General features: G+C 49.7%; 1 protein-coding gene across 3 annotated transcripts; it reads left to right on the forward strand.

The window, feature by feature from the left end:
* The first annotated feature begins 161 nt into the window (after nucleotides 1-161).
* Nucleotides 162-14134, forward strand: RETREG2 (reticulophagy regulator family member 2). 3 transcript variants are annotated; one of them, XR_004549572.1, is made up of 10 exons: nucleotides 162-394; nucleotides 2621-2727; nucleotides 7493-7523; nucleotides 8259-8394; nucleotides 9721-9805; nucleotides 10543-10680; nucleotides 11016-11110; nucleotides 12071-12206; nucleotides 12968-13764; nucleotides 13868-14134. XR_004549572.1 is itself a non-coding variant. In XM_034062181.1 (9 exons), the coding sequence occupies exons 1-9, from the start codon at nucleotides 180-182 to the stop codon at nucleotides 13702-13704; spliced, it is 1680 nt and encodes a 559-aa protein (XP_033918072.1). In that variant the 5' UTR covers nucleotides 162-179; the 3' UTR covers nucleotides 13705-14134. The 3 variants fall into 3 exon arrangements, 2 of the variants coding, with proteins under 2 accessions (XP_033918072.1, XP_005153908.3); XM_034062181.1 differs by having other exon boundaries at nucleotides 12968-14134; XM_005153851.3 differs by lacking the exon at nucleotides 162-394 and adding an exon at nucleotides 2304-2425 and having other exon boundaries at nucleotides 12968-14134.
* Nucleotides 14135-14161: the final 27 nt, after the last annotated feature.

The following is a 14161-nucleotide window of genomic DNA, read 5'->3' on the forward strand; positions in this document are numbered from 1 at the left end:
CGGAGGCGCGCGCGGCCGGTCCCTCCCCAGCGGGGGATGGACTGCGCATGCGTGCCGCGCCAGCGGCCGCCGGTTCCTCGCAGGCGGTTCCGCCCGCCCGGGCCGGTGCAGCGCTCGCCGCTCCGCCCGCCGCCCTTCCCCCGCCGGTGACAGCAGCCCCTCCCCTGCTCTCCGCAGCCATGGCGAGCGGCCGGGCCGAGGAGGCAGCGGCGGCGGCGGCGGCCGAGGAGGAGGAGGAAGAGGCGGCAGCGGCGGCGGCGGCGCGGCTGGCGGCGACGCTGCGGCAGCGGCTGCGGGGCTGGGAGGCGGCGCTGGTGGCGGCGCAGCGGCTGCTGGTGTGGGAGAGGCCGCTGCACAGCCTGGTCACTGCCGCCGCGCTAAGCGGGGCCCTCTGGTGAGCTGGGGCGGGGTAGGCCGCGGGGGTCAGGGCCGGCAGCGAGGGCTGCTCCACCGAGGCCGCGCAGGCCGCTCTCGGGTGCCGCCGGTGAGCCGTCGGGGTCTGCAGCAGCTGTACCCCGCAACGGCGTGGGATGTGCACAGCCCCGAGCAGCCGTGCTGTTTTCCGGACAAACATAAACTGGCCCCTCCCTTGGGGGGACAGTGCCTAGAGCTCGGGCAGGTTTTGCCCCGCAATAATAAAAGGCAGCCGGCCCGACTGGAGTCTCGCCGGCGCGTGTTGCTGCTTCATTTTTGCATCCGTGTGTTATTAGCTCGCTTCATCCCCGTTGCCATGGTCAGTGAGTACCGTGGCCCCCGCAGCAGCAGGCTCCGTGTGCGGGTTCGTTTAAGCTGTTCTGCTCGTTAATCTCTTTCTGGAGGGTGCTGGTTTTTCACATGAAGGCCAAGGCCACTTGATTTGGGCACAAGCAGATTCCCGTTGCCCTGCCTTCCCTTCTTCCCTGCCTCTATGGTAGGGCAGCAGCATGAGGAGCTGGGAGCGTGAGTGGCAGAGCCCAGCTGTGGATGGGAATGGAAAACATCCTGTTTGTTTGTATAAACAGTGAGTCAGATTTAGTGGTGAAAATGCTCTCAGTCGGCAGCTTTCCCAGCAGAAAAGGTCACAACTGGCCAGGGAAAGAGTTAAATGTTGGTCGCAGATGGAATAGGAAGGGACAGTCAGAAAAGGGGAAAGTATGTGACCAGTCAGCCTTTGAAGTCACTCTGAAGAGGCCACTGATGTTCTGCTCCTTCATCCATGTGATTATCAGAGGCATACATGGTAGCTGGGTGTTTAAATGCTTTTGGACTACTGGAAGGTCTGAAAGCAGAGCTTTGAAGTTAGTGGAAAGGGGAGAGGCATGCCTTGAGATGGCAGGGCTGGTAGACAATGGTGGTTAAGGAACTGTGTGTAAAAGGGTCGACAAGAACAAAGAGTGCCTAGAATATGGGACAGCAGAAAGATATCTAAATATCACAGAGGGGGAGGAATTCTCTATGATCCCATAGAGGATTCAGCCATCATTTTTCAACTACAGACCATGAATGAGGTGGAATAGGAGGAAATTCTTCCCGAGCTGACATGTTAAGCTACAGAATTGTTGTCCCATGAGAAGAAGGGATAAAAAGTTGTTCTGTAGGTCATTATAGGTCCTGTAAGCCCCTGGAAAGTGTGCAGCATGCTTTTTGTGCTGCCCGGTGAGACAGATCTCACTTCCAAGCACTCTACCTTTGGCTGTGGCTTGATAAGAAGCACACCCTTCCCTGCACTGCACAGTGAGATCTTTCTGACTGATCATTGTTTGGTACATTTGAGATTAGTTATTGGCAAATACTGAAGAGGAGCAAGGTAAAATAGCAGGTCTTCCTTTCTGCAAAGGAGTGCTTATTAAAGGGATGAGGGTGAATGCATTTCCCTGGCATTTATTTCTGGAGAGACTTAAAAACAGCTCTCCTGAACTGGAGGGAAGTGCTGATGCTCTTGTGTGGAGGAAAGAAGGAAAGTAGACAGTTGCTGCTGGTGCAGGCAGCACCCTGGGACCTTTGCTGTCAAATCTGTATGGAGTGGGGAGATAAACTCTTTGATGATGGGATTGTGCAATTACATGTGTGTAGTATTGTGTGAGCTGGTATTTGGCTCGAGCCAATGTGTTGAAGAGGGAGGTGAAGGGTTTTATGACAGAGCCAAGTGAGCAACTAAACCATTTAAGTTCCAGGGAGAGGTTTGTGAAAAAAAAAGAATGGGCATCTATAAGCAGGTGCAGGATGTGTTTTGGTGCTACCTGAAGGTAATGCTGAAGCTTGTGATGACAAATAGGACAAAAGTTTTCGGCGAACAGGCTGGTTTTTCAACCAGGCTTCTGCTAGAGCAATCTGTGTTTATGTTATCTAGAGCCTCCAACTGGAGGATTTGGAAGACCTTGTACTCATATGAGGGAGCATTAGCCTTGTTTTACAGCTGGAGGAAGAGAGCACTGGGAGATAGCAGGTAGTCAGCTGTCAGGTGGTGGGCAAAGGCAACATTTGAGAACACACTGTGGGTGTCTGTGGAGTACGGTGCTGCTGCAGTGGCTGTTACCAGTTGAATGGTTCTGCTCTGCCATACTCTGAGCTATAGCTGTTTGCTCATCAAGAGCAATTTGCTGCCTTTTTCCTGCCTAACAATTTCTCATCTAATTTCTAGGTTGTTTTCCTCCACCTCCCTGAGACCCCTCTTTCTCCTCAGCATGTCCCTTCTTGGCATCCTCTTGCTGGAGAGGTGGAAGCCCAGATTCCTGTTTGATTTCTCAGGTATGTGATGATTAGCACTGTAGCTAATGGCAGCAGTGTTACCTGCTACCGGGCTATGGCCACAGCCGGTTCTTTTCTGGCTCTCTCATAGGTCTTATATATACAGGTTCCTACTGTAACCGCAGGCTTTAGTACTGATGCTGCCTCTTGCCTATTTGTGTCAGAGTATTAGGATGTATCCCAATTAGGATGTATCCTAATACTCTGGGCATGAGGAGAATTGCTCCCTGTGCTGAAAAGCTCTGGGAGTGGCTCATCTTGAGAGTGACTAAGGGGGCCCAGCTAGCTTGTCAGGGAAGCTGGTAACAGGGATGATACAGTGTTTCTGGTGCGTCCTTTCTCTCCTGCAAATGTCTTGTTGTAAAGATCATTCCAGGTCTGAGCATATATGGCCAGCTGAGGTAGGGGAAGGAAATGGGGCACATTGAAGTAGGTTGTTTTTAAGTGTAGCATGGGCTTATGCCCTGGAAGAGGCAGAGCAGATGAGAGCCACTTCTTGTGGCAGATAGCAGCGGGGATGATGAGGTCTGACAGCAAGGACAGTTAGTGTATTGTACCTTTACTGAACAGCATCTGGTCTCCAGCTAATCAGTAAGTCTGAACACTTGGCTTATCTTTCCCATTTACTGAAGGGTCTCTGCCAACATTAGGCACAAAAGCAACCAGAGGAATTGCCTAACGATGACAGGCATGGATTGGCTACTGTCTGCTTTGAGTGCCTCCTTCATTGGAGTTTATTAAATGACTGGACCCAGACCTGCCTGCTGTATCTACTGCTGCTGTTCAAAGGCAGCTCGGGGCCCTCCATCCCTGGCCCCCTACTCTAGGGAGAGTTTCTGAATGAAAGCCTCTCTATGTGTGTGTTTGTAAGGTGCCCTTTATTTGACCTAAAAGAGTACTGACTTAAAGGGTGCTTTCACAGAAGTCCTGATAAGGTTAGATATGTTTCAGCTGCAGTCTTGAAACTGTTTACTTTGTGTGGTTCAGGTAACTAGGCAGCTAAACTGGACTGACCAATTTAATTTCCTGCTTATTTGCCTTGGTTTTTTAAGGGAATAGCTTTAAGCCACCCAAAACATCTCACTTGAAACATGCCCAGAAATGCAAAAGCCTGGTGTCTGATACAGAATGGTGTTATTGAGGTGGGGGTAGAACTGCTCCAGCAAGTACCAGGCCTATAAAAGCTGTGTTATCACAAAAGAAACAGGAAATCCATACAGCTGTCAATTTATAGGATGCAAAGCAATGAGGAATAAAAAAAGAAAACCAAACAAAACAGCGCACTAGGGGTTAGACTCATCCTGTGTCATTAGTTCTGCAAGAAGTCAGTGCCTATCCTACTGAGCTGCCCCTCAGTGGTGTTCTCCATATTTCAGTCCTTCCTGCTTTTCTGCTGCTGACAGCAAAGAACAGGGACACCTTTCTGATGCGCCCAGTTAGGTCTGAGCCCTGACTTTGACATGGTCCACCGAATCGTGCTTCCTCAGCCTTCACAAGGAAGGAGTGCTGGCGCTCTGTGCTCTTGAGAGGCCTCCTCTTGAATTGGCACTGCGGAATACTTAGGGGTTCTTGTGTGGCTCTCGCTTCCCACTGAAGCAGAGCTGCAACTTTGTGGCTTTCATTCCCAGTGCTTCCTGTAAGGCCTTCCTGGAGCTTTTGGAAGTAGGTCAGTACCACACCTTCAAGAGTCTGCACGTATACACACAAACCTCAGCTTGTGGCAGTTCTGTATGTCTTGGGTGACTGTTCATAACATCACTTCTGAAGGAATGCTAAAACCTCAGCGTGTATTTTGCAGTTACGCACTGTGATCAGGGACACACTAACAGCAGTGTGATGCACAACATTTTATGTCCTCACAGAAGGAATGCATATTTTCATCTCCCACACGGGGTATTTTCTCCATATGTAACCACCTCTTTGTGGGGTTCCGCTTAAGTATTGTTTAAGGGCTTCAGGAAGCAGCTGCACTTTCTCCTGAAATGGGTATCAAGTAGGGCTGTTCTGTGTAGTGTTGTTGTTTGGCAGCTGTTTGTTGGTCAGTGTAGGAGAGTGCAGTGTGGAAGAGCTCTGGCAAAGGCTGCATTGCAATTGAATGCTAGTACTCCTTAAAAAGGGCCCCTGCTTTCTAGCTACAGTTTACACACAGATGAAGAATGCCTCTTGGGGAAGCGTTGAAAACCTGTAAGAGCTAAGGAACCCATCAGCAGTAATTTGTCAGTACCAACATGAATCCTAAACTCTTGTGCAGCTGACTGGTCTCCCAGAAGAGTCTGGTATATGTCAAGTGGTTTGTATTAATCCACAGTCCTGTGTGAAATGCCAACAGTGTGATTTCAGCTGGTTATTGATGATCTGAGGCCAGCTGTGGGTGTCCTGCTTGCTGGCTTAGTTGAACCGATGCTAGAAATTACTGCAGCACAGGTTATAGTTAATCCTTAACTAAGTGAATATGTCCTGTCAGAAATTATCTAGGTTTTTTGTGGTTAGGCTCTTACTACAACTGGTGTAAGACTCCAGTGCTTTGGCATGGCCAGTGGGCAGGTTACTACAGGAAGCAAGATACTGCTGATTTTAAAGACAGGTTGTGTTTTGCCAGTTGAAATCACCTGAACACTCTGCAGGTGCTGAGATGTTCTGCAGCTCCCCAGAGTGTCTCTGAAACCTTCAGAAGCAACTGAGGGGAATGATTTCACTCCCTCTGCTGGCATATTTTGCGTGGCTTGTATTACTGCAGCCAGTTCAAGAGGAGTGGGACTCCTGGGCCATCCTGCTTAAGGTACATCTGTCCAGCAGAATGCCCCAGCATCTCATTTGTAGCTTGTACAACCAGTATAGCCAGCCCACACAGATGGGCTGGTGCCAATGTAATTTATGTGGTGATTTAGTGCAGGTAGTAGATGAGGCTTTTGAGATATGGCTGGATTTCTGTGTGCTGCCATTAAGCAGCTTTAGAATCCTGAGCATGGTAACAAAACGCAGCAATGACGGTTACATGAGAAAAGCAACAAGCCCTTGGGGAACTGCATCCATAACATTCATTTCACACCTGGAGCTCCCTTTGGGAGCAGTGCCGCAGCCGCTGTGCAGAGCACTTGTTTGGGGCAGAGGAGTGAGTGGGCAGCCCAGTCTGAGAGACTCCTCTTGTCAGGCCCGATTACTGGAAATCTGGGTCATGCTCTCAAAGAATCACCTCCTCTCCTGGGCGATGGCTCCTGCTCCACTGCACTGCGCGAGCTGGCTGGTGCAGTGCCTGCAGTGCTAGGAGGGGTCTGGCACACTTGGCCCAATATCCTGTGTCTTGGAGAACAGCGGTGGCAAGGCTACCAGAATCAGATGCTGTCTTCTGTGGCTTTAGCTGGAGTCTGAGGTCTCACTGGGTGTTGACAGTGCCAGATGTTCACCTCTTCTGTGTGTTTCCCTGGAGGAGTTGTTGTGGCTCTTGGGCTTTGCATCTGGCTGATGACTCCAGAGAAGATTCAAACCCCCTTTTGTTCATACTGCATTTTTCAGTCCATTTCTAACAATTAGCCTGGACTTTTAACATAAACTATTCCTTTATATTTAGGCCTGTTTATGTGTTGACATGCAGTGTGGGGGATAGAGTTCCACCGATTTTTAGAACCTCTTGGACCAAGTCTGCTCTTGGCCAGACAGCATCAAAGATGTATCTGTCCCTTCCAGCTTTAGAACAGTAGGCTGACTGATAGAAGAGGGTAGACCTTGAGGGGCCTTCACATCATGATCAGGGCCTTGTTAAACATGGAAGACTTATGAAGACTGTATAGCTGGAAGAGCTTTGGTTTTGCCCTGTACATCCTCAGACACTAGTCAGCTAGCCAGGACACCCAAATCCCATGGGCAGCCAGGCTCATGAGTTCCAGTTGTCATGGAAATATTTGGTGGTTTTTTCTCTATGTATCTAAAGGCAGAACATAATCATATGTGACCTCTGCCACTGAGAAAATGCTCCTCTCTTCAGTACTGCATATAGTATCTGATCATTGATCGTTACTGAGTTGGAGCAGAGAGGAATGGGAGAACTTTTCCCTTGCTTTTATCCAGGCTGGACCTTAGGAGTGTAGTTATATTTGTGCCTGGCACAAAGGGCTGTCAGGAGACTAAAAGATCCCTAAAATTAGATAGTTAGACATGAGACTGCTATTTGCTACTTAATTCCCCTGGAAAGAATAGAGACAGCAGAGAGATCGCTGGCATTTGTACACAGCATCCTGCCAGGGAGTGTGCTCTGGGCCATTCAGTGGGAAGTGCAGTTTGGATCTGTGAGTGCCATGTTGAGCTCAGAGGTGGGAGCTGAGGCTTTGCTCAGCTCAGAAACCATGTTGGCAGCCCTCTGTGAATGACAAGGCCTAGGCAGCTACCCTGGGGATGGTGCTGCCCAGACACATGGGACACCAGAGCAAGTTGTGCCACCTGTGCAGTGGAGAGCCAGCATGCTAGCAGCAGGGTGCGCCTTGGGTGTGAGTATCCTACCACGTGTTTCTCAGCGCAGGTTGCAAGGTGTACCAGAGCATCCCAAGACCAGTGTTCTGGCTGCTCCAAGTCCCCAGGCATGCTCTGCTGAAGCCTGCACAGCTCAGGCTCCAAGCCAGTGATTCCTGCTTGCTTAAGAACACAAAGAAAGGTCCCCAGAGTGCATCCCTCTCTGAGGATGATACATCTCCAGCTCTGCTCTGTTCAAGTGGTAAAAAAGTCGGGTTGTATTTTTAACTTGCCTGACTAATCTGCTGTGTTCTCTCTACAGCACAACCATCAGAGGAGCTGGGAGGGGAGAGGTAAGCTCACTGATGTGTTCCTTGGTAAGAGAGTGAAGAAGCCTTAATTCAGCGTGATCTCACCTGTCCTTTTTGCTGTTGTCGATAAATTGCGTGGCTCCTGCTGTGAAATGTTCATAGCAGTTTCTCATGCACTGGGAGATAGTATCAGCTCAGGAGCCACAGTGTGAGACTCTGGGGAAAGCTAGTGTTCTTTCAGTAGCAATTAAGCTCAAGTACTTCTGATGTTGGGAACTCTCGGGTTTCTTCCCTGGATTTGTTCTGAACTATTTTAAGAATTCTCCAGAGAGAAGGGAGTTCCCGAGACTGACTTTTGCAGTCCATATGTGCTGTCTATGGTGGTGCAGCTTGCATCCCATCCTCGGTCATAGTTACAGGTCTGAGCACCGTGCTCCGGCTACCTTGGACTTGGTGCCAGAGAAGGCCACGTAACTTGTTCCATCTCCAGCACTTCTGTCTGTGTGGCTTTGAGTAAACTGCTTGTATCATGGGACTGTGGCATGGGGATGCTGTGGCATGGTGGCTGCTGCTACTGCTTGCTTGGCTCAGGTGTCTCTTGGCTCTCTTCCTATTAAAAGAAAAAACTATCTCCATGTGTCTTCTATAGTTCAGCTGAAGATGCAGTCAGTATTGTTGAGCCTTTGTTAGGGATCTCTGCTTCCCAATGCAGCTCTTCCCTCCTCTCAACAAAACAGACTGTTCAAAGATTGTCTTCTTGCTCTTGTCTATCTCTAGTGAGGGGGTGACTTCAGGGGCACAGCCTCACCTGCTCAGTGTCCCTGAGCTGTGCCACTGTCTGGCAGAGAGCTGGGTCACCTTCAGGCTGTACCTGCAGGAACTGCTACAGTACAAGAGGCAAAATCCTGCCAAGGTAAGCTGGAGATACCTACTCTTCTGTGCAGGGGCTTTTCTCTCCATTACTAGTGGCCTAGGACATGGAAATATGTAAAATCAATATTCTACAATTGCTGTCCCTGCTTGACATTTGCTGTTCATTCTTTCTGACTATATGCCATGGGAAGCTTAAAAAATGAGTAATTGGCTTCCAGTATTTGTAAGCTGGAGCTGAACTTAACCCCTTCCGTGAATGGCTAGCTGTACTTTTTTTTGTTAGTGTGCAGAGGAAGCTCTTAGATTGGGAGTGAGGAGAAAAAAAGGCAAGGCTGCAGCCTCTGCACCTTCTACAGGCTCAGTTCTTAAGCTGGTCCTACCTGTTTTACTATCCAAGATTGTAGCTAGCCAAGTCCAAATGCAGCAGTGTTTCTGAGTGCATGGAAACTTGTCATTAACCATGTTCTGATGGCTGTGACGTGTGTTGTGTGGAAAGGGTTTATAGACAGGAGTTGCCTCAACGCCATAAAAAATTGGACAGAACAGACAACTGGGATTGTATCAGGCTTGCTGGGGACTAGTGTGCCAAAAGGAGTGGGCTTCTATTACTGCTGATTACTCCTCCTCTCTTAAAACACTGTACCAACTACAGTGAGTAAGAGACCAGTTCAGAGATGCCCATAAAGCATGAATTTGTTGGGAGCAAAGCCCTTAGAGGGCTTTTGTAAAACTTTTCCATTGTGAATGAAACTTCATTGCTGGATTTAGTTGATACTGAACCCATGCCCTGCCTTGCAGGGTGTCATCACTTCTTCCCTTCCCAAGGAGAATGCAGGATAAGCCATCAGGGCTGCACTACCATTACTCTTCCACTTCTTCCATAGGAGGAAGGCCCTGGTCTGGTGGGAGCACAGGTTCTGCTAATGCTTTTGCCAGCTGGTTTATGGCAGAGTATCTCATGACTGTAACAGCTTCCTGGCTCTGTCAGAACAGTGCAGGCTTCTCTTAAAGTGCTGAGCTCTGCAGGAGAGATGTAGTCTAAAATAGCAGTTTGCAATATCCTATCCTAGCCTCAGGGAACATAACTTACTTGCTAAATAGTTGTCCAATAAAGTTTTGATTTATTTTATTGGGGTGTTTGGGTTACCTTGGTCTTCCTGTGCTTGAATCTCTAATGCTTACATCTTAACCCAGCTGAGCTGTCTGAGTTGTGATTGTCAGCATCTGAATGTACTCAGTGCAAAGCTGGTGTACTGACTTCTGTTAGGAGCATCCCTCATTTAGCTCTAATTGGGTTTCCTGCACTGGTTGCATAGATATATCTCTGCCTCTTGTCACTTCTGTTTGTTCCTCTCTCTTTCTTCAGTTCTGCATGAGTGTCTGTTCAGGCTGCCTGATACTGGCTGTAGTTGGACACTATGTTCCAGGCATAATGATCTCCTACATCATTTGTGAGTATAAGCAGCTCTCTCTGACTTAAGCTTAAACATGACCTAACTGTGCTGTTGATACACTGATAGAAGCATATTTGTTCGGGGGTTGAGGGAATCTCTGCTATGTGGTTTATCAGTACAGGCAATGTGCTCCGGGAAGTCTCTTTAAGTGCGTGCATGCAGTACAAGTGGAGAGTCAGGAGAGGGAGCCGCCGCTAAAGCCTGCTTTCTTCTACGCACGGCTACGGCCCTGCTGGTGAGGCTCCAGGGAAGCAGAGCTGCAGTCTCTCAGTTCCTGGAGTGGGCAAATCCATACCGGGAGATTTAAAGAAGCTGCATGTTTAGTAAATAAGACATTTTTCACTGCCTGCTAACCCTGTTCAGGTGGTTTGCTGCTAGTGCATCTACGTATGAGCTCTGTACTGCTATCCTTATAAAAGTTTTGGTGATTTTTAGTTTTAATAACCTAATTTCAGGCCCTCTATTGCATGTTGGGGCTGGGATGCAGTGGCTGAAGAGGGCTTATGCTTCATCTTAACATAAATCTGTATTGTAACAGAGATCTGTTAGGAAAACCTGGTTAATCAATCAGTTTTGGAATGAGTAAGAATAACCATGGATGAGGATTTTAGGCAGATAGGAAAGCAAATGGCATTCAACTGCGCTTCCCTTGATGCAGACTTTCTTGCTGGTGCCCTGTGAAGGGCTGGGTTGTGCTTTCTCTGTTTCATACTCCCTACATCCTTTGTCCCCAGTGCTCAGCATTTTACTCTGGCCTCTAGTAGTCTACCATGAGCTGATCCAGAGGATGTACACACGTTTGGAGCCTGTTCTGATGAAACTGGACTACAGTATGAAGGCTGAGACACTGCACCACAAGCATGAGAAGAAGAGTAAGGACCTACCTTCACCCTGCCTTTTTCTGGTGCTGTACTCCCGGGGTGGAGCCCCAGCAAAGGGCCAAGGGGAAAGCACATTTGCCAGCACTGTGGTGAATGGCTGCAGCAGAGGAGGGGAGGGCAGATGGAAACTTGAGAGTTATGGGGAGACCAACTGGGCAGATGATCCTGGGAAGAGCAAATGAGAGCAACAGATTGCAGTTGTCTCTGGGAACCTTGGGCTATTGGGAAACATGAGGTTTCACAGGGTAGTAGAAATAGTGGGAAAGTGATGTATAAAAGTATAAAGTTTCCAGTCTCATGTAAAGCCTTTCTTCTCTTTCTCATAGAGCGACAAGGGAAGAATGAGCCTGCAGCAGGTGATGAGCCAACAGCAGAGACGGAGAGTGAGAGTGAGGCAGAGCTGTCAGGCTTCTCCCCAGTGGTAAGAGCACAAAGAGCTGAGTGGGAACCAGTTGCTCCTGTCTGGTCTATAACATCTTGAGAGTCAAGAGATGGTCTGAGTACAGCTGGGTTGCTAACAAACGGCAGACCAGCTAGTCACTTCCTTGCAGAATCCCAAGGGGAGCAGGGTATTTGATGGAGGCTGTTGTCTCCAGTATGGGTATTGAGAATGCAGTGCCATGGGGCTGGTGATGCAGTAGCAGGACAGGTTGAGCTGTCCTCCAGCCTCTGGTTGACCTGCAGAACTGCTTTAATGGTTATGCTTCATGCTCAGAGAATGTGAGTCTCCTCTAAAGAAATCCAACTCTTCTGGTTGTACAGAAGCTCCTTGCTGCTGGAAAAGGGAGATGAGCAGCACTAGTGTCTCTTACGCAGTTCTCTGCTTTGTCAGACTCAGTGTGACCTTTCTATATATGTGCACCACAGAAATGGACCCAGTGTCTTCATTTACAGGAGCTCTGGGCGTGTGGCTGGGCTGTGAAGTGGGAAGCTTCAGCTTCCAAAGGAATGCTGCCTCCTTTCAATGCTTTTTTTTCCCTGCACTTGAACCACTGCTACTTGTGGAAGCCTTCATTGGGCCCAGCATGAATCATGCAGAAGAGGAGGGGTGTTCTAGTCCTTGGTGATCCCAGGAGAGGAAGAAGGATCAAAGCCTTCTGAGACTCCTACGGGCTGATCCCATCTCGTGCTGGCTCTTTCAGGTTCTTCACAGAAAGCAGGCAAAGCTTCAGGCAGTGAATTATTGCAGGGAAGCAACTCAGCTGAGGCTGTCCTTCGCTGCAGTGCAATGAGCACTTTGCCCAACCCACTCCTGCTTACATACTGTCCCTCTGCAGCATGCTTTCCCTCCAACAAAGACTTCTGCCTGGAAGCTCTGGTTTGTGTGAAGGTGCCTCTAGGCAGCACTAGCAGTCAGACACCCTCTGCTTCATTCATACAGGTGGATGTAAAGAAGACTGCCCTGGCGCTGTCAATCACAGATTCTGAGCTCTCTGATGAGGAGGCTTCCATCCTGGAGAGTGGGGGCTTTTCTGTCTCAAGGGCTACCACCCCACAGCTGACGGACGTTTCTGAAGGTACGTGATTGACACATTGCTGTCTTCCTTACCTTGGGTGGTTTTGCCCAGAACAACTGACCCTCTGAAGGGGGGACAGGGAGAGAACCCAGCTATTTGCAGGGAAAAGAATGCCGAAAGGAGGCAGCAGTAATAGCAGTGCAGCATGCCCTGGCGTTGTGGCTGATCATGAGCTGGTCCTGAGTGAGCATCTGCTTCTGATTACTGCCCTGCAAGGCAGTGCTGTCTTGTGACTCCAGAAACGGAGCAAGGCATCCACAAAGACCCCAGAAATAATTGTGTGGTACATATGTAGGTGTGGTACAGCTATATATGATGCTGGGTGAAACAGGTCAGACACCCCACCCTGTCAGACTTACAAATTCAGAGAATGACTAGTTAGTGGTGAGGAATGTGAAGGTAATGCCTTGGATGTGGTCACTTGAGTGTCTGGGGAGGAACAGGCAGGTGGCATGCTGTGAGCACTATTTCCCTGAGCCTGTGGGTTTTTGTGGAGGTCTCCAGATGGAGAGAGCATGAGCTGGAGAAGGAAGTCCTCTCTGAGCACAGAGCACATGGAACAGGATGAGAAAAGGGACACTCCATGTGAGTCATGCCACTGGGAGAAGGGAATAACTGCAGCCCGCTTCCTGCTGTGCCCCCAGAACTGGGAGGATGCCCAGAAGTGAGCCCTCATGTATCAGCTGAGGGGAAGTGGTGGGAGGTGTCAGTGCCCTAGGTTGAGGTGAAGGGACCTGCACCTTAATGCTGGTGCCTTTCAGACCTGGACCAGCAGAGCCTGCACAGTGAGCCAGAGGAGTCGTTTTCCAAGGACCTGGCAGAGTTTCCCTCCGTGGAAGAGTATCATTCCAGAGACCTGGGACCACAGAGTGATGAAGATGCATTTGGTGTGCCTCTGGGCCCCGAGCTTGCCCACGCTGCCCGTGAGCTGGACTCAGCAGAGAAGGAGGCTGCGGACTCTGGCCTCTCCATCCTTCACCTCACCTCTCCTCTCCATTTTGTAAATACACACTTCAATGGGAGCGGGCAAGCAGCGGGAGACAGCATGGCACCGAAGCCTACGCCTACCCCTGCCCCTGGCCTGGGCATCTGCATCAACACACTGAGCGAGGAGATCGTCACCACTGCCATCACCACCGCGGTGCAGAACACCCTCTCCGCGCTGCTGCGGTCCTCCGAGGCCAGCGAGGGGCCCTCCCTCTCAGAGTTCCTCCCCACCGAGCCTGAAGAGAAACTGAGCTTCCAGGCACAGCTGTCAGAGAGCGAAGTGGTGGAGACAGAGACAGCAGCTTCACCAGAAGACGAGGAGGAAGCAGATGACTTTGAGCTACTGGATCAGGGGGAGCTGGAGCAAATGGATGTGGAGCTGGGGCTTGGGGAGGAGCAGGATGCACAAGAATCTCCTGCTACTCCAGCTTCCCTGTCTCCCACACCTGCTGAGCTGCCAAAGCACGGAGAGGAGGAAGAGGCAGTGATGACAGCAGCATCTATGTCTTAGGTCTTCTTCACGCACCCCTTTTTCTTCCGTCATCACTGGAAAGAAGGAAAAACTCACACGGTGAACGTGCAGCGGGTTTTTAGATGTTTGTGTTGACTGGGATGGAAACGCGTCAGTGTTAATGTGCTGTGTCTGGAATAACAAATCCTTTCCATCCTTCTAGAGCCCGGCCTTCACTGGCTATGGGGAGATGCCCCTGCCCTGCGGCTGGGGAGGAGCCGGCTCCTAGAAGCCTTATGCCACAATCAAAACACCAACCCCAGCAAATGCTTCCTAGTAATGGTGCAGTATTTTGGTCTGTCTTCTGTTTGTCTTTCGTTTTGCACGCAGAGTACCAAGCTAGCTGTAGCTGCTGCTAATACCCCCATCCCCAGTAGGACATATGCAATCTTATTTTATTGGGTTTTTAAATGGCTACAAGTGAAAATAATTTTAACTTTCATTGGTTTTGTTCGGG

The sequence above is a fragment of the Melopsittacus undulatus genome, chromosome 4 (assembly GCF_012275295.1).
Source record: "Melopsittacus undulatus isolate bMelUnd1 chromosome 4, bMelUnd1.mat.Z, whole genome shotgun sequence".
Taxonomy (NCBI): Eukaryota; Metazoa; Chordata; class Aves; order Psittaciformes; family Psittaculidae; genus Melopsittacus; species Melopsittacus undulatus.